At 40.9% G+C, this 20,818-nt stretch overlaps 1 protein-coding gene across 3 annotated transcripts in view; it reads right to left on the bottom strand.

Moving 5' to 3' along the window:
• Positions 1–17,865, bottom strand: part of LOC114665423 (CDP-diacylglycerol--glycerol-3-phosphate 3-phosphatidyltransferase, mitochondrial) — a 94,743-nt gene extending 76,878 nt beyond the window's left edge. For 2 of the 3 annotated variants that reach the window (XM_028819987.2, XM_051936552.1), the window contains exon 1: positions 17,696–17,863. In XM_028819987.2, coding sequence (XP_028675820.1) covers positions 17,696–17,811 — 116 coding nt within the window. In that variant the 5' untranslated portion in view covers positions 17,812–17,863. Of the gene's footprint in view, positions 1–17,695 lie in introns of all 3 variants that reach the window. The other variant, XM_051936551.1, reaches the window with a different exon arrangement.
• Positions 17,866–20,818: the final 2,953 nt, after the last annotated feature.

Genomic DNA, 20,818 nt, shown 5'->3' with positions numbered 1-20,818 from the left:
CGGGTCCTCCCTGCGTGGAGTTTGCATGTTCTCCCCGTGTCTGCGTGGGTTTCTTCCCATAGTCCAAAGACATGCAGGTTAGGTGGATTGGCGATTCTAAATTGGCCCTAGTGTGTGCTTGGTGTGTTTGTGTGTGTCCTGCGGGGGGTTGGCACCCTGCCCGGGATTGGTTCCTGCCTTGTGCCCTGTGTTGGCTGGGATTGGCTCCAGCAGACACCCGTGACCCTGTGTTCGGATTCAGCAGGTTGGTAAATGGATGGATGGATAAATTTGGGCACCCCAACAGAGATATGACATCAATACTTAGTTGAGCCTCCTTTTGCTAATCTAACAGCCTCTAGACGCTGTCCTCCTATAACCTTTGACGAGTGTCTGGATTCTGGATGAAGGTATTTCTGACCATACTTCATACAAAATCTCTCCAGTTCAGTTCACTTTCATGGACAGCCTGCTTCAAATCATCCCATAGATTTTCGATGATATTCAAGTCAGGGGACTGTGACGGCCATTCCAGAACATTGTACTTCTCCTTCTGCATGAATGCCTTTGTAGATTTCGAACTGTGTTTTGGGTCATTGTCTTGTTGGAATATCCAACCCCTGCATAACTTCAACTTTGTGACTGATGCTTGAACATTATCCTGAAGAATTTGTTGATATTGGGTTGAATTCATCCGACCCTTGACTTTAACAAGGGCCCCAGTCCCTGAACTAGCCACACAGTCCCACAGCATGATGGAACCCCCACCAAATTTGACAGCAGGTAGCAGGTGTTTTTCTTGGAATGCCATGTTCTTCTTCCGCCATGCAAAGCGCTTTTTGTTCTGACCAAATAACTCCATTTTTCTCTCATCAGTCCAAAGCACTTTGTTCCAAAATGACTCTGGCTTGTCTAAATGAGCATTGGCATACAACAAGTGACTCTGTTTGTGGCGTGAGTGCAGAAAGGGCTTCTTTCTCATCACCCTGCCATACAGATGTTCTTTGTGCAAATTGCGCTGAATTGTAGAACGATGTACAGATACACCATCTGCAGCAAGATGTTCTTGCAGGTCTTTGGAGATGATCTGTGGGTTGTCTGTAACCATTCTCACAATCCTGTGCATATGCCGCTCCTGTATTTTTCTTGGCCTGCCAGACCTGCTGGGTTTAACAGCAACTGTGCCTGTGGCCTTCCATTTCCTGATTCCTTTCCTTACAGTTGAAACTGACAGTTAAACCTCTGAGAGAGCTTTTTGTAGCCTTCCCCTAAACCAGGAGGCTCAACAATCTTTGTTTTCAGATCTTTGGAGAGTTGCTTTGAGGATCCCATGCTGTCACTCTTCAGAGGAGAGTAAAAGGGAAGCACAACTTGTAATTGACCACCTTAAATACCTTTTATATCTCATGATTGGACACTCCTGTCTATGAAGTTCAAGATTTAACGAGCTCATCTAACCAAGTAATCAGCATTGAGCAGTGACAGGCATTCAAATCAGCACAATGACAAGGGGACCCACATTTTTGCACAGCCAGTTTTTCACATTTGATTTAATTTCATACAACTAAATACTGCTTCACTAAAAATCTTTGTTCGGGAAAACACCGCAGTACTCAGATGTTCCTAGGAAATGAAAGACACACCACTGTTATCTTTTTTGTTGAAAGGAGAGTCAATTATTATTCATGCTGAGATATTGTGCTGTATCCTTTTTACGCAGTTGCAAATGCAAGAATGCTGAAGTCTATTTGTTTCATGAGGTAAGGTTCAGTTTGCCCCCCTGAAATGTCTATCACGATCCATTAAGCCACAATAAAAAGAAACAAAACAGTAATTGAAGAAGTGTGCCAAGGTTACCTTGACCCAATTCTCAGCACAAAGGGCCCAACAATAACAATGAACAATACATAAAAATACAGCAGAACATGCATGATCAAAATGCAAAGAAATGTGAATGAAAATAAATATCTCAAAACAAAAGGAAGAGCCCCTTAAGCAACTTTAAGGACATAAAGGATTCATTCTTTCTGTTGGATATATAGTTTCAAACACAGCTCATCTGTTCCCTAGAGGAAGTAAAAAAATGCAGAAGGATCCTTTTTTGCTATTATGTGAAACAGCAGACCATTGATATGCGTTACCACTAAAAACAAACAGTCTAGGACAGTCTGAACTAGTTTTAAGACAATGTGACGCAGACAGCATTCAAAACACAACGCAGGCCTGCTGGACAAATCACGGAGAAGTGGAAAGGCCTACACATCATCTCAGTAGATCAGACATTTTGTGCTCGACAGTCATTTATTATCCCAAGCCAACAAACCTTAGTATTTTAATTAATTATTGAACAGAATAAAGACAGTAAATCACAAGGAAACTTTTTTTTTTTTTTTTATAATCAAACTACCTGTGTAAGCCCATGCTGTTAAAAGCCCGGGGTCCTAGAAACTATTGAAATCATCAGAAAAGAAAAACTGAAATGCAGAGTTGTCAGGTAATTGAAAGGAACTACTCTGGGCGTCTCCTCTCTTAGGAGGTTTCGTGTTGCCGATGTGCTCGCCTCACTTCTGCATTAGCAGCTAAGCGACTGTCTTTCTTCGGAGGTTTCGTTTTGCTGACGTGCTGGCCTTGCTTGTGTATCCTCTTACCCCGACTTCACCTCTCACTCCTGGGACAGACAGACAGACGCCCACACTTCCACGCATAGACGTTTATATATAAGAAACAGCATATTACCATTGTGCTAATTAACTTCTTGTGAATTCATTTTAATTGAATTGCTTTTTTAAGATTTGTTCCCCCAATTTCTTCATCGTTCCCCTGAATTGCTTCATTTCTTTCCTTAAATGGCACCCAAACAGAAATTAAATGTGAAGTGAGTGAGCCAACAGAAGAGCAACTAAGTCAGGGCCTCAAAACGCTAACCAATTTCACTCCAACCAGTTGCTTAATTAGGTATCGAGTCTTCTCGTTAATTAAACCCATTCTTTAATTCCATAATGGCGGAGTGGTGGCTCTGAGGTAGGGATCTGCATTGGTAATCGGAAAGTTGCCGGTTCAAATCCCATAAATGGCAAAAGTGACTCTACTTCGTTGGGTCCTTGAGCATGGCCCTTAACCTGAAATTGCTGCGTCCTGGGTATGATGTTAATCTGCATCCAGCCCTGCAAGCAGGTCCTCCAACCTGCAGGGAAAAACCTGGGAGTTGGTGGCAGAACTGGCACTCTAGCCACCATAAAAAAACCTGACACAGTTCCATTCCATCTGAATTAGTGTGGTGCTGAGGTGTCACCCATTGCATGGCTGCACTTAGTTCCTAATCTGGGATCCTGAGCTGATTTGTCATATGGCGAGTATGACAATGCACTGTATCAGCGTGTGCTCCGAACTTCTCTCTCTCTCTCTTTAATTCCATGCCTTGTTGCTGCTCTCATTGTGACATAGCAGACATTTCCAAAATTGTTGATTTTCTCTTTTCTAAGAGCTCTGGTCAAGTGTTTTGAGGACCTGAGCAGATCAGCATTCCCAAGACCTTCACCTTTCTTTATTTTCAGATATTGTATGACGGACACAGTCTGCTGGTCGTGTTTTGTCTCATTTTGTACCTCTTTATTGTTTGGCTGCTAATTAAGGAAAAAAACAATTAAGGCGTCTGAGTCTTCAAGAGCAAGTCAAATAAAATTAATTCAATAGAAGTTAATTAGCAGCAAAAACAGGTCACTAATCAAGAAAAGGGTTAGAATGAAAACCTGCAGCCACTGGGGCCCTCCAGGACCAGAGTTGGGGATATCTTCAACTATCTCAAATATATATATATATGGTTGAAATAGTTTACTGTCAAATAAATGCAAAGAGTACGCGACACGTGTTTCGCCCTCATTCTGGGCTCATCAGGCGTACACACTCCACTGCACTCCCTCTCGGGAATCGAACCTCGGACGTCCGCGCCAGAGGCGATGCCCCTAACGTTGCGCCACGGCGTGTGGTTCGTTTATTTGACAGCATGTAGATCGGGGTAATTACATTCACGGCATTCGTAGTCTGTGTCACAATCTGATTGTATGGGTGGTTACCTACCAGGTAACGCTTGTGGTTGGTCAGCAATCTGCTAACATCTGCCACGGTGCCGATCTACATGCTGTCAAATAAACGAACCACACGCCGTGGCGCAACGTTAGGGGCATCGCCTCTGGCGCTGACGTCCGAGGTTCGATTCCCGAGAGGGAGTGCAGTGGAGTGTGTACACCTGATGAGCCCAGAATGAGGGCGAAACACGTGTCGCGTACTCTTTGCATTTATTTGACAGTAAACTATTTCAACCATTCTATGATCTGCTCCTCACAAACTGAGGGCACCGTGGCGGATGCTAGCAGATTGCTGGCCAACCACAAGCGTTACCTGGTAGGTAACCACCCATACAATCAGATTGTGACACAGACTACGAATGCCGTGAATATATATATCACACATATGCATACATACTGTGAGCTGCGAAGCTAATCGTACCCCCAAAAAGACACAGACGCCCCTGGGAAAAACCCCTAGGAAACACAGACAGACTACCTTCACATTTCTCCTTTCCCTTCTGGCCGGCTCTGTCGCGTAATCTGCCTCCCGCGCGGTACTCCGCCTTGTCAAAAAGCCTGTACGGGCTTCTCTCAGTTGCTTAAAACTGATTTCTTGCTTCTTCTTACCCCTCTCCCAGACATTCTCTCCTCCTGGGGAAACTGTCATCTCTGAATTGTCATGGAGGAGCACGTTTAAACTTTTGAAAAGAGACAAATGTTTGTTTGCAGTGTTTTGAATAAAGTTCCTTTCTTTTCTACAACCTCCTGTGTCTCTGTGCAAATCTGTGACCCAAGCGTGACAATACATACACACACACACACACACACACATATACAGTACTGTGCAAAAGTTTTAGGCAGGTGTGAAAAAATGCTGTAAACAAAGAATGCTTTCAGAAATATAAATAATGATTGTTTATTGTTATCAATTTACAAAATGCAAAGTGAGCGAACAAACGAAAAATCTAAATCAAGTCAATATTTGGTGTTACTACCTTTTGCCTTCAAACCAGCATCAATTCTTATAGGTCCACTTGCACAAATTCAGGGATTTTGTAGGATTCTAGTCAGGTGTCTGATCAACCAATTCTACCAAACAGGTGCTAATGATCATCAATGTCACACGTAGGTTGAAACACAGTCATTAACTGAAACAGAAACAGCTGTGTAGGAGGCTTAAAACTGGGTGAGGAACAGCCAAACTCATCTACCAAGGTGAGGTTGTGGAAGACAGTTTCATGTCATGGCAAGATTGAGCACAGCAACAAGACACAAGGTAGTTCTACTGCATCAGCAAGGTCTCTCCCAGACAAAGATTTCAAAGCAGACTGCGGTTTCAAGATGTGCTGTTCAAGCTCTTTTGAAGAAGCACAAAGAAACAGGCAACGTTGAGGATCGTAGACGCAGTGGTCGGCCAAGGAAACTTAGTGCAGCAGATGAAAGACACATCAAGCTTATTACCCTTCGAAATCGGAAGATGTCCAGCAGTGCCATCAGCTCAGAACTGGCAGAAACCAGTGAGACCCAGGTACACCCATCTACTGTCCGGAGAAGTCTGGCCAGAAGTGGTCTTCATGGACGTGTTGCAGCCAAAAAGCCATACCTCCGACGTGGAAACAAGGCCAAGCGACAAGTATGCACGAAAACATAGGAACTGGGGTGCAGAAAAATGGCAGCAGGTGCTCTGGACTGAGGAGTCAAAATATTTGGCTGTAGCAGAAGGCAGTTTGTTTGTCGAAGGGCTGGACAGCGGTACAATAATGAGTGTCCGCAGGCAACAGTGAATCATGGTGGAGGTTCCTTGAATGTTTGGGGCTGCATTTCTGCAAATGGAGTTGGAGATTTGGTCAGGATTAATAGTGTTCTCAATGCTGGGATGCTGTGTCTGGGATTACATGAAGAGACAGAAGGATGTGAGGAAGCCTACATCCACAGAAGATCTGTGGTTAGTTCTCCAAGATGTTTGGAACAACCTACCAGCTGAGTTCTTCAAAAACTGTGTGCAAGTGTACCTAGAAGAATTGATGCTGTTTTGAAGGCAAAGGGTGGTCACACCAAATATTGATTTGATTTAGATTTCTCTTTTGTTCATTCACTGCATTTTGTTGATTGATGAAAATAAATGATTAACACTTCCATTTTTGAAAGCATTCTTTGTTTACAGTATTTTTCACACCTGCCTAAAACTTTTGCACAGTACTGTGTATATATATATATATATATATATATATATATATATATATACTGTATATGCTAAGGCCTGTCCTGCTGTCACACAATTACCCGCTCCAGAACCTTGATCCTGATCGAAAGTTTATGACCAGATATATACTGGCGATTTCTTACGGCAATGCAATCATCAAATGAAGTGACAGGAGTGAAACAAAAAACATCAGCGAAATCTACTGAGTGTCAAACAGATCACGGAGGCCGTTTCCTTGAAGAACACCATAACAGGAAGTGGAAGAAGAAACACAACACCCTCTGCTGAACATCAAGTGCGGGATACAGAATGCAAGAATGACAAAGACCGAGAAATGCATGCAATGGCCGTATGCATGTTCAGAATTCAGAAGGAGGTGCGAGACCTTAGGTGTGTAAACAAATGGCAAAGAGTTTACAGTTCTGTATTTCTAGCCTTCTGGAAATTCAAAAATTTGAAATAGCTGCAACCTCGATAAACTGACCTGCTCTTGTGGGTTTCTTAAAGCAAAATGATCAGCAGACAAAGTGATGTGGCAGAAAGAAGAACACCAGAGCAACATTTGCTGAGCTTCAAGCAAATAGCAGAGGCTAATGACATGATGAAGAATACTATAATAGAAAGAAGAGTAGTACCTTCTGCCGAGTGTTAAGTCATGAACACAGAATGCAGGAACAACAAAAACAGAAAAATGCATTAGCATCAAGCATATCACAGAAGATGCAAGGATGAATAAAAAAGAATTGCAAGCCAACAAACAAGAATTGCTAGTAAAGTTAGATTGCCAACATGATCAGTGAGATGATGTATTTTTAACATGGAGGAACCAAAAGAATGTGTTGTCAAAATAGAAAAGACACCTTGCTTTATAATATAAACCACCTTTATTTTAGGACCAAAGGTCAGTGTGTTTCTCTAAATTCATAGAGGACATCAGTCTTTCACAAGTCAAGATGTCTCAAACAACATTTAAGAGGAGTAGAATATAAAACATCCTAATCCGTTGGTGAACTCAATCTACCATTCAGTTTTAACTAGCAATGTGTTTAAACGGCCATACTGCCATACTTTGTCTGATACATGTTGCATGTTTATATCTGATATTTATGTATTTATTTTTTAATTTGGCATTTAAGTGTCATTGCTTTTCTCTAGCAATTTGCACCTTCTGTATTATTCTACCATATCCTTAATTATTCCATTTATTGTCAGTCCCACTGGTACAGAAATGTGCTATTTCATTTAATTCAATTTAATGAATTTTAAGGCTTATTGGTGGAAAATCAACTTTACCTGGAAATGCAGATATGTAATTGGAGTATGCAGGGAAAACATGGACATGAGAATGAAGTGGGGAACACATTAAACCACAGCAGATAAAGACTCAAATCAAAGCATTTATTTGCTAATCGAAATTGAAAAAATTAGTTTTTCTCCCTTTTTGCTGATGCATGCCGATACATCCCTTCTCTCACTCCTGCTCAGGACTCGCTCTGAACCCTCCGCAAAAAACCTGGATAAGGAATGCATTTACAATGGAAGGATCAAACTTCAGTACAGCTCATCCGGCTATTTTATGAAGTTATGAACTTCAGGAACACTGCACCACCAATCAGGTCTATTTATTAGATCTCTGCCTTCACTTCTCATTAAAATTATTTTCTAACTTTTTATAATCATTTGTTTTATGGTTCAGCATTTCTGTTCTCAGGACAGATTCTTTCACAGTAGGCGTCTGTCCACACCCACTCTTGATATCCTACTACAATCACCCAACCGTCACAACATAAAGTCACTGAATGCTTTTCTATTCAAAATGTAGTGGCTTACAGGAAACACCAACAGACACAGATGTGTTAGAAATGTTAATATTATCAAATGACCTCCTCATTGTATTTCCTGCAGATCTTTACAAGAAACACATCACAGTAGTCAGCATCAAAGACCTGTTCTAGCCTACTGTTACACATTTCACTTCTTTTGACCACAGACATGTGTATCCGTGTGTGCTCAGTCACAGAAAGTCAAAATCAAATAAACACGCAAAGTAAACCTACATTTGAACGAGGTTCTCATATTCTCCAAGCACTGCATGAAGAGTTAATCTTTAACCTCACCATTCATCATGCTAGACTGCTGCCTTACACATTCACCCTGGCTTCCCATGCTGTTCATCCTCCCTGCCTCCATTCCTATACTGCTTTATCGGATTCACAGATATTTTAGTTGTCATTTTGTTTTTAAGCACACAACTCATTTTCTTCTGTTCTCATTGTTTGCTAAAGGACAGTAGTAATTTCATTGCATGTACACAATCAGTAGATAGAGTACTATACAAATACTGTACAATAAAACATAAGTCATGGACATCCATAAAAAAAACAAATAACCCATAGTATAACAGTTTGTAGCTCATTGCTTGTCAAATATCTTCTTACAAAATATGGCTATTGTTTCCACTAACTAACTCCATCTCCAGTAATCCCCTTTACATCTATAACATAAAATGAATAAGTACACTATCACCATAAAACTAAAATAATCTATAAACCCTACCTTTCCTGCTAATGGAAATGTTCAAATTTCGAAAAGAAAGCATATGGTGCTTTTAATAAGGTCTTACATGGCAAGTTACAATAAGAAAGAAAGAAAGAAAGAAAGAAAGAAAGAAAGAAAGAAAGAAAGAAAGAAAGAAAGAAAGAAAGCATATAGTGCCTTTAGTAAAATATTACATGGCAATTTACCAGTGTGGTGCCCGGTGGATGTCCATGCCCGGCCGGGACGCCCAGGAGGAGTGGAGGAGGGCTTGTGCCTCCTCCAGGACACGAGGGGGCGTCCTCCCTGGTTGTATTGGGGGCCACGGGTACAGACCTTGGAAGCTCTACCCTGTAGGGGCCCGTGGCCACCGCCAGGGGGTGCCCTGATGCCTTGGGGACCCTGGACCCCAGCGCTTCCGCCACACCAGGAAGTGCTGGAGGGAAGAGAAGAGGGGACACCCGGAGTGCTTCCGGGTACACAGCCGACACTTCCGCCACACTGGGGAGTGTCTGTGGAAGATTGCCGGGGAGCACCTGGAGCACATCCGGGTGTGTATAAAAGGAGCCGCCTCCCTCCAGTCAAGGACAAGAGTCGGGAGGAAGTAGGATGACGTCAGGAGGAGGACAAGGAGGCGGCCTGAAGAAGGCATTGTGTTGTGGCCAGGACTTTGGGGTCTTTGGGGCTTGTGAGCACAGTATGGACAATGTATATATTGTAAATAAACGTGTGTTGGGTGACATGAACGTGTCTGCCTGTCTGTGTCCGAGCCAGTCTCCACACCAGAAAGAAAGAATTCCTAAAAACTCAAAATGAAACAATGTGGATATGAATCCTCAACATTCTAATATACATTACAAAGGAAGTGCCACATTGCCAAAAATAAGCCCTGTGATATGCCCCACTCTGTGTATGCTGCCCACTTTTATTGATGAGTGCATCATGCTTAACCTGAACGAACTAATTGGACAAAAGTCTTGCCATGAACCAGAGGAACTAAAACGATACATCAGATTCTCAAAACTCATTGATCCATGGGCAAAAAGAACAAAAAGAATGAAATGCATTTCTTAAAATATAAAATTTACCCAATTGTGAAAAATACTGCAATACCTTATCTATTAATATTAGAGAAGCAATCTTTTAAATAATGCTAAGAATGGAATTCTAACTGAGGAGTGATTCTTAATATGCCAAGTTGGGTGACAAAGGTAAATCAAATTAACAGTCTGGTGCAAAATCTCAATGGTCCTAAAAAGTAGATTATACGCAACAGTATTAGTTGACCCTAACCTTTACTATCGGTCTTGAAACAGAATATAATCAATCTCCGTTCACTGTGAAGACTGATGAGCTGCTGCTATGTTAACTGTGAATAAATATGTGCCTCTCTAGTCATAAAGCAGTGCATAAAGCACAAACACTCAATGTGCACAAACACAGCATATGGGCAGTGATGAGCTGGCACTCTGTTCAGATTGATTTCCTGTATTGCATTCAGTGCTGCTGGGATAGGCCCCAGGTTCCCACAATCCTAAACTGAATTAGGTGGGTATGAGAAGGTATTGATATTTGTATAACTCGTATGAATGGAAATGTTTTGAGAACATTTGTTCTAACTGTATAATATTTTTAACTTTAATTCCTCCCTTCCCATTCTATTTAATAAACCATTGCAATCAAAAATCTAAAAATGATAAACAAGGTCTTGTACTTTTTTAAAAAAAAAAAAAAAAAATTAAATAACATTCCCTGTTCCCACCAATCGGCTTCACTATTCCTGGTATGAATAAAGCAGTTTTCTTTAATTTTCTATTAATATACTACTAGTCCGATAACTAATTAGTTGTGACTCCCTCCTGAATTGCTAAAGACATAAACTAGACCAGATGGCCCCCATGTGTAACAAATTACAGTAAATGAGTATACCATGAATGTGACTGGAAAAAAAAGAACATTTTGTGCGGAAGGAAGTGCACCACACAGTGGACAATTACAGGAAGGCTCGAAAGCAGTTCAGGTAAGTATTTTACTAGACACACCTTTAAACCAACATTACTTCCACGTTATTTATGCAAATGAAGAAAGCTCAACAATCTTATAGGACGTCAACCTGATTGGAATAACAAAAGGCCAAATAATGGCCCCCTGCATTGTTGTTTTTTTTTTGTTTTTTCCTATTTTTCCTATATGTATTGCCATAGATATGGTGCAAGGCAGAGGCCACACCTGCCCTATGCTGCCAGGAAAAGCACAAACCACCCACCACCCAGAACTGTCAGTAAAATGGCAAAAAACAGACCTGGTATAAAAAGATCCTAATTACTCATCCACTAATTTCTGAGTCTATCTCAGCTACCTTGGGTAATTTAAAGGAATACTCCACTCGGAAATGGATCATTTTTTCATGTTCCTTATCCAATGACGTTTATAGTAATGCCTGGGAAAAAAATTTAATCTCATGTTTTTATGGAGAACAGAGAAAGGTCTTAATGCAGTAGGTTTCAACGGGGTCTAAAACTGAACAAATAGTGAACAATATCAAACTATCTATGAAAAATGTCTATTTCCTCGTCGCATAATCCATGTGTCAGATATCCCCTTGCATGCTCACCACGTCACCAAAACATTTATTTTGGCTGAAATACTGTTAAATAAACCACTTCTGGGAAAATCCCCTTTTCCTAGTAGACCAAAACCATAAATCAATAAACAGAGGCTGGAGACTTGGCCCTCAAGAGACAGATGTCGGTATGCTTGGTTAAGAGCAAGTGAATGTAGGGACAACCGGTGTCCTGCATTAGGGACCAGTGGAGCACAGCCCCATCAGATGTCATGTAAAATAAATATTATTTTATCACATGCCCACTTTGAAGTTGTAAAGGTTTCGACTTAAGAAAAGATGCCTTTTGTGTTAATGAGGCACCATTAATGAAATAAAATTTGAAACAATTTTTTAATGGATTCTTGCAACTATTTTTCTTGAGACAAGAATACATTTCCCTTTTGCTGTTCTGTTCACGGCCTCCATTATGGGTGGAGCTGTGACAACCCAACAAGCACCAACTGCCAAGATTATATTCTGCTTATTATCCTTTAGAAATTCTATGGTTTTAAAAGTTATGTTCTGTCATGGATTGTGATAACAGACAGATGCTCACTTGCATCATACAGTTCTCTTATTCCTAAATGACATTTACTTTGCGCCCATTACAATCTGTGATATTTTAAAAAGCCTACACAGCAAAACTCCCAATGAGGCGCAGCATGAAGAAAAGAGCGCATAAGAGTTTCATTGCACTTTGTACAAATGACAGTTTGTACAATCTATCTGTAAATACATGGGAGAACATGCAGGCAGGAATGACAACTCTGTGCTATCTATAGAAACGAGCATAAAATGAGCCCCATGAGCAACAGGTATCAGCATCAAGGGCTGGGGGACAAAGGCGTAGACCACAGACACAGCATACAGTCTGCGTGCTTGGTAGGAAACGTGCCAACTGAAATTGTGATCCTGATGCGTGGCTGCAATTAGGAGCTGGTGGGAAAGAGTGGCATACGGGTTGCCTCTGACCATGGGGGACCGGAGTACCCGGAAGCATGTATCACCGCCGAAATAAATAAGCTTCCATAAAAAAATAAATAAAAATAATAAATAAATAAGCTTCATTCCATTAAGTGAAAGAATATAAGCGATTGTAATAAGTGTGCCTTTCTCAGTTATTATTGCCCAATTGTCTATAGAACAGAGACATCAATTCACACCAGGGCATCAACATTAGGTATCAATAGCAGCGTTTAGGGAGGTCTCTGCAAGGTGAACCCACACCCCTCGGGTCCTGAAAGATGCCATGGAAGAAGACTGGTGGCGGAGCAGAGTGCACAGTCTCCCTTTGAAATGGATGAATGTCAACAACCACGATTTTGTTTTTGCTTTTTTAACTTCTTAAAAACAACATGGATGTACAAGTAATATTTTCCTGTAAAGCAACTTGCTTAGACAAAAATGTTTTACAAGAGCCCCATGATGCATTTGTTGTGAGGTCAGTTTGATATGACAAAGGTGTAGCAGTCATGCACAAAACTGCCATGCCTGTGTACTGTAAGGCCATTGCCAAGCATGCATTTAAAAAAATTTAAACTTAAAAATAATAATAATAATAATACATTTTATTTGAAGCGCCTTTCAAAAAACTCAAGGTCACTGTACAATCAGGTTAAAAAATAAACATTCAATGACTAGAAAATTTAAAATCCAAATAAAACATCAGATAAAACACCAATAACAGTTACAGTGAATAAGCAAATTTGAACAGATAAGTTTTAAGATTAGCCTGAAATTGGTTAAGGGTAGTCATATTCCTAAGATAAGCAGGTAATGAGTTCCATAAGGGGGCGGCACGGTGGCGCAGTGGGTAGCGCTGCTGCCTCGCAGTTGGGAGATCTGGGGACCTGGGTTCGCTTCCCGGGTCCTCCCTGCGTGGAGTTTGCATGTTCTCCCCGTGTCTGCGTGGGTTTCCTCCCACAGTCCAAAGACATGCAGGTTAGGTGCATTGGCGATTCTAAATTGGCCCTAGTGTGTTTGTGTGTGTCCTGCGGTGGGTTGGCGCCCTGCCCAGGATTGGTTCCTGCCTTGTGCCCTGTGTTGGCTGGGATTGGCTCCAGCAGACCCCCGTGACCCTGTAGTTAGGAATATAGCGGGTTGGAAAATGGATGGATGGAGTTCCATAAGGAAGGTGCCGATCTGCTAAATGCTCGATATCCCATCGTAACAAGACGTGCTGGTGGATTATTTAAGTTGATGGAAGAAGAGGATCTGAGCATACGAGAGGGTTTAATGACTTGTAGGAGCTGTGAGAGATATGTGGGGGCAAGATTATGAATGGCCTTATATGTATACTTGCAGTATTTTCATTTGAGGGGGACATTAGCAGACCATAATGAGAACATTATGCTACTGGTTATATAACAATGATCATGCAGTGCAGCATTATGCGTGCAATTAGCCATGTGCTGAAGCAAGACCTAAAACAACTCTTAAGAGTAAGAGAGAGAAGAAAAACACATGCAACCCTGTGAAACACTAATAATATTAATAACAAATGATTTATTCATATGTACAAAGTGTTTCTATGTTCTTCAATGAAGGAAAATGTGAAAAACATCTGCACATAGATTAGAAACAAGAAAGTGGTGCCACAACGTCATACAATGGAATGAGCTGGTCGTCATGCCACAACTTCATTGCATGGCTGAATTGTGTCCCATGATTGGAACTCTGAGTGCTATAATCTGTATTTGGTACTTTTCTATTATCATCACGCAAATCAGTGGGGTCGCCGCCCCGGTTACTTAATTTTTGGATTTTAAATTATTAGACTGGCCTACCACAACCACAAATACTAACCTTAAAGTTAGTGAGGGTGGAGCATAGTTACCTATAGGTCCCTAATGTTAATGTCCCCTTTGGGTGCCTAATCTTAAAAACGACAATACAATTTGAGTCAAGATAAAAGTACCACTATACTTTTTACTTATTGCTAATTTGTAACTATTTATTTTGTTTTGTTTCTGTCTGAGTGGGGCAGGGGTTAGCACGGATGCTTCACAGTTCAGATCAAATTTTGGACAACAATAATCAGTACAACATAGCTGGCAGACCCTTCCCTAGGCATCTTGGACAATTAAAACACCATGGCACCATTATAAGCCACTCAAAACTAGATCAGCTCCTCCTCCCCACTGATTTTATTGCATTTTGTAGAGTTCAGCAAATTTCACAAAACAGTTTTGTGACTTCACCGAACTCATGGAAAAGCAAACTTCACAGGGTTCACTCGTCACTACTAGACGATAGCAAATAGGGACACACATTATCAGTTAGGTAAGTGAATGTTAACAATGCAGAAGTCTGCACAAGTAAAAGAAAATTCTGCTATGACCCCATCAGAATTTTCCAAGCCAAAAAACGCCACTACTAGGGACAAACAGAGGCGTAGTGACAGGACAGGCAAGGCAGGAAATTGCTTGGGGCCCCAAATAGGAATCCATTTATATCGGCCCTCGCTGCACGACAAATCTGCAGGAACACAGCATAACACTGACACACTACAAAGATTTGTCCAGAAACCCCTCCACCCTCGTCTGCATTGTGAGATTGTGTGCGACGAATGTTACTTCATTAAACGTTTTCATAAACTATGGAAGAAAAAAAGCAGGAAAAAAAAAAAAAACCAAGAACAGGAGAACAAGACGACAGACAATGGCAAGTACTGTAGTAGAGAATCAGTAATGTTGATTCAATTAATTATGCTCTGAGGGAGTACAAACTGAAATGAGGAGTTGGGGGCTGTTGAGTCGAAAGCAGAGGCAGTGGAACGTCTGACACACTCCAAACGAACGGACGGAGTGCTTTACAGCAACAGAGGAGAATACCTGATAAAGTTACCCAGAGTGCAAAAGTAATCACGTTCTTCAGTAAAACAAAAATTACAGCTGGAATAAAAGCCGACATTCAACTAAGAGAAGAAACCAGCAGCTCAAACTTTGTAATAAAACAGTAATAAAAAAAAAATGATCGACTTTGGTCTTCACCTGTCAAAAACATAGTTAACTTAGACTGCGTCGGGAAAACGCACGCTTTGATGGAGCACATAGCATTAGGAACCGGAGAACAATTAGGCAAACCGATAACTGGGTTCACTCGGTTAGTTTACACAATGCCGCCATTTCAGCTGCTGGACCTCTATGGAAATTTAATTGTTATGCAAGTCACCTCCTGACTCTTCCTATCACTGCTGCCTCTGATGAGAGAACTATTTGGCCTTTAAAGATGATTTAGCCTTACTTGAGATCTACCATGTGCCTGCAGAGGCTTTCAGTCCTATGCTCTAATTTCAATATAGTGCAAGGTTTGGTACTTGTGTACTAAACAGACGGCATGGACGACTAGTACCCATTTCTATTATCGTGACGCAAATCGGATTTTCGTTTTTAAGATTAGGCACCCAAAGGGGACATTAACATTAGGGACCTATAGGCAACTATGCTCCCCCCTACTAACTTTAAAGTTAGTATTTGTGGTAGGGGTAGGCCATTCTAATAATTTAAAATCTAAAAATTAAGCAACCGGGACGGTGGCCCCACCGATTTGCGTGACGATAATAGTGCCGTCCGTTTACTACACAAGTACCCACTGTTTAAAGGTTTTTGGATCTGGAGGACACAGGGGCTGCATTTGCCATAGCCAAAGCATGAAAACAGCAATTTTAAAAGTTACCTTATGAGACATGTTTTGTTTTTTTTTTAAATTTCTGTTATGTGCACTTTAGATAGAACTTTGTGCGTCTCCACGGGGAAATATGGCCTTTTTACAGAAGCTCTTTAAATAAATACATACATAAATAATCACACACACTTTGGTTTGAACACACACTGGAATAACTATAAAGCAAGAAAATTCAAAAGAAAGAAAAGTTTTGACTTGGCCGTCACTGTCATTTATATTACTTTTAAATATACCAGGCAGACCTTACATTTACTTTGAATGACATTTTTTTTTAAGTATTTTGATTTTCCTATTTTCTATACAAATATACGTATTGTGTTGCTTTATTTATATATAATCAGTTTTTAATTAAAAAAAGGAATTGGGATTATTAAATTCCCAAGTTGACATTATTAATTTAGACTTTGCTCTAATAAAATTTCACCCTGTTAAGACTCTGGGCAGGGTGAGTTAGGGTGTCCCCAGGGTCCCTAAAATTGCCTCAGGGGACTGAGACCGCAATACCTGTAAGGCAGGCAAGCAGACAAAGACAGACCTGAAGCTCAACCTTTACGTTATAAATGTTATACTCACATGTAAATCAGCAAACACAGAAGCTGAGTTAGTTGCTCTAGAGAGGAGAGGAATGAAGGTCAGCAGGAACAAGACAGAATGTGTGTGAATGAGAGGGAGTGGCGAGGATGCAGAGTTTGCGAAGGTGGAGGGGTTGTAATACTTGGGATCAACAATTCAGAGTAATGGGGAATGAAGGTGAAGAAGAGAGTGCAGGCAGGATGGAATGGGTGGAGAAGAGTGTAAGGAGTGATTTGTGACAGACAGGTATCAGCAAGAGTGAAAGGGAAGGTCTACAGGACGGTAGTGAGACCAGCTATGTTATATGGTTTAGTGACGGTGGCACAGGAGACACGGGAGACAGAGCTGGAGATGGCAGAGTTAAAGATGCTAACATCTGCATTTGGTGTGACAAGGATGGACAGGATTAGAAATGAGAACATTAGAGGGTCAGCTCAAGTTGGGAGACAAAGTCAGAGAGGCGAGATTGCGTTGGTTTGGACAGGTGCAGAGGAGAGATGCTGGGTATATTGGGAAAAAGATGCTAAGGATAGATATGTCTGGCAAGAGGAGAAGAGGAAGGCCTAAGTGAAGGTGCATGGATGTGGTGAGAGAGGACATGCAGGTGATGAGTGTGACAGAGCATGGTGACGAGGACAGGAAGATATGGAAGAAGATGATCCGCTGTGCAACCAATATCGGGAGCAGCAAAGTATGCTCACTTGCTTGGCAAGGCGCGCTGACATTTTGATTCCGCGGGTTTGCCTGTAAGGACGGCGCCGTCTGCTTCCCTCGGTGGCGGGCGCGGGTAATGCGGCGTCCCCGTGAGCGCACGAGCGGCATTGACGGTTTGACGCGTGGTTTTTGAACCCTTCAGCCTCTCGTGTAGCTTCTTTAATAACATTAATAATCACAAAACACAACCCATTTGCCCCCGCATGTAAACTGCTGAAGTCAACTGCCGGGCAAAAAGTCAAATCAGGACTTTACTAAAACAACGCTGCACGTGAGCCTCTGCTCATTCAGGCTTGGTTCCGAATCCCCGAACTCTCAGGTGCTCAGGCTTACCTGCTGCTGCGCTCCCTCATGCGACAAGCTCTGTCAATCATGCGGCTGACAAGCGCAGCGATCGCCACTGAGGTGCCAGAGGACAGCCACCTCCAGCACTGAACGGGCGCCGCCATGACTACCCGGCTTGACGCGACTTTGAATTAACTTTATCAACACGAAGAGGCGACCAAATGTGAGTGTGAGTGAAGGAGGAGGGCGGGGCGGGGCGGGGCGGAGCAGAGAGGGGCGGGGCGAAGCGGAGCGCTTAAAGGGCCAATGAAAAGGGCGGCTGTTTATTCTTTGTGAGTACTGTACTCTGCGGTGGGTTGGCACCCTGCCCGGGATTGGTTCCTGCCTTGTGCCCTGTGTTGGCTGGGATTGGCTCCAGCAGACCCCCGTGACCCTGTGTTCGGATTCAGCGGGTTGGGAAATGGATGGATGAATGGAGTACTGTACTTATAACTTCGTATTTTTATAATAAAACACCATTTATTCAAACATAGTGTGCCAATAGGTATTTAGCAAAAATATAACCTTGTCGAAGTTTAAAACTCTCTAATGCAGTTTTTCTTAAAAGTTTTTGGGGCTGTGGACCACTATATAAAAAGTTCAATCTGCAAAACCCATATGAAGATAAATAATGGAAATAACAAAATAATCAGTTATGTGAAAATATGTAATCAATAAAATATATATAAATACATGTAAACACAGTATATATGCAAAAAAGATGTCAGACAGGCAGTGGTGTGGTGTTTAAGGCTTTGGAGTTCAAAGCCTGAGTTTGGGGGTTCAAATCCCCCCATTGACACTGTGTGACCCTGATCAAGTCACTTCACCCTCCTGTGCTCCAACTTGAAAAAAGCAAAAAAAAAAATGTAACCAGTTGTATCTCAAATGTTGTAAATCATATTGGATATAAGCATCAGCCAAATAAATAAATGTAAAAAGATGGAATATTAAAAGCCTCTGTGTGTAAGGCATGAAAAGTGTACAGTAAATGAGATGGATGTGCTGCCATTGTAAGACACCAATCATTAACATTTGGTGTAAAGTTTCTTAAAAACAACCCTAATGTACTATAGGTGTCATATTTAGCATTTTTTAATATTTCAAACCATAATTTTGAATTTGTCACATACAATGCTTTAGTGAAATTTTAGTACTTTTTTATTGCAGTGACAGTCAAACTTTTACTTTCCCATATTTATGTTGAAGTAACTGGAGTAGGGTCCTAAATGTTTATTCATTTAAAAGCCAAAAACAACAACCTCGAGCCTCAGTGGGCTTTAACAGGCCCTGTTTTTTGACAGTTTCCCCCAGCCTTGACTCCTTAAGAAAATAAGAAATACCACCCCCCCCAAATATTTTGTGGGAAAATATGGAAGAAATCTTAGGAAAGGCAATTCAGTGAGACTCCCATTTCCAGGTAGGTTGGGTGTGCAATGGGTGTCAAAAACAAGTCAAATACAACACACAAAACAGAACACAAGTGATCCTCTTCACAGAGCTTGATGGCCACCTCAGAAATATAATACAATAGTACAAACTACTTAAGGCAAAATGCAAGAACAGATGGTACCATTCACTAAATGCAGAGCAGTCACATATGAGGAGACAGATTTTTTCAAATACATCAAAAGCAAAACAGAAACAAATTTTTATAAATGAAAAACAACAAGATCTGTCCATCAGCTAACTGCAGAACCACAGCCAGATTGTAGAAAAGGAGTCAGACAAGCCAGGCACAGTCAGAGACCTCGGTCAACCAGCCGCCTCCCTCCTATTGGCCATTCTACAGTTGAGGCAGTGCTGGGCCGGCCAATCCGATGCAAGGACCCCTCTATCATATGTTTCCAAAAGCGTGCAAACAGCTTGGCAGTAGAGCAGTGTGGCACCACATTCACCATCACTTATTACCAAACATGTATCAAGTAGTAAACATTTTGTTTTCGATTTTTTTTTAACATAAAACTTAGGGAAAGACCACTAAACAAATCTTGTTCATTCGTAGACAACTCATTTTTTACCTGTTCGCTGAGTGTAAGAGCCATTTTCCTAGCTCTATAAGATTCATGAATATTTATTAGATGACAATGCATAATCTATAGGAAGTTCCTATAACCCCCGTAAATAGAAATGTATTGGTATATTCTTGCCATTTCTAACAGCTTTGAGTAAACATTATTCTTCAGTTAGTGACTGCCTTGCCATGTGTAAGGTGTAGAGGCATACGGTTTTTAACCATGCTCGTGATTGTGCCTGGGCACGTGCCTGTGTGCCAACCGGCCTATGGGCCTTTTGAGTGTGTGAAGTAAATATGTAAGTAAACAGCACTTAATTTATGTGCTGTGCCATACATTTAAAGTGTACAGAAGAAGATGCTAAGAATCTTTAAGTATATAAGAATTTAAGAATCTTTAAGTAGAGAAGAAGAAGTAAAGAACCTTTAAGTACAGGAATAACTAAAGTTTCTCAAGAAAAGCTAAGTTTAGAGAAGATACATTTTTCCTTTTTTTTTGCCTTTTATTCTACGTGTGTAACTATTTTTCTTTTATTCTTGTGTGGATTATTTGCTTTTAATTTTCACTAAATATTTTTAAAACGAACTTTTGGACACGCATTTTACCCGTGCTTAACCACACCTTATATTCCGGCAGCTACACTGAGATTAAATGGATTTAGAACCCACATAAAAAAAAAAACCTTCTCTTTAAGCAAATTAGTTTTGAAATTTAACTAATGACACTATGTAAATGATTGATCACAATAAAAGGATTAAAATTGTAATCTGTGTTTCTCTTTTCTGACTCATCCGTTTGGTCTGTTACATTTCGAACTTGTTGCTTTCAATTCTTTATATTCAAAGTTTCATTTTCATCTTTGGCTCTTCTGTTTTATTATAACTGTCTGTTATTGTTGGGTCTTCTGTTTTATTATAACTGTCTGTTATTGTTTTATTAGGTTTTCTGAAGTCATAAGCTGAACTTTTTCCAAAGCTGAAATATACAATATCTGCAAGGTAACGTAGCTTAATGTTAATACACAAAGTCACAGTTTTTGTTTGATAAGAGTATAATTATTTCAACTCTCAGATCATCACAGTCTTTTTAAAAACCTGACCTGATGAAAACTGGCAAA

The sequence above is a fragment of the Erpetoichthys calabaricus genome, chromosome 14, assembly GCF_900747795.2.
Source record: "Erpetoichthys calabaricus chromosome 14, fErpCal1.3, whole genome shotgun sequence".
Classification (NCBI taxonomy): Eukaryota; Metazoa; Chordata; class Cladistia; order Polypteriformes; family Polypteridae; genus Erpetoichthys; species Erpetoichthys calabaricus.
The sequence above is the reverse complement of the archived record's forward strand: the minus strand, read 5'-3'. Positions and strand labels throughout refer to the sequence as shown.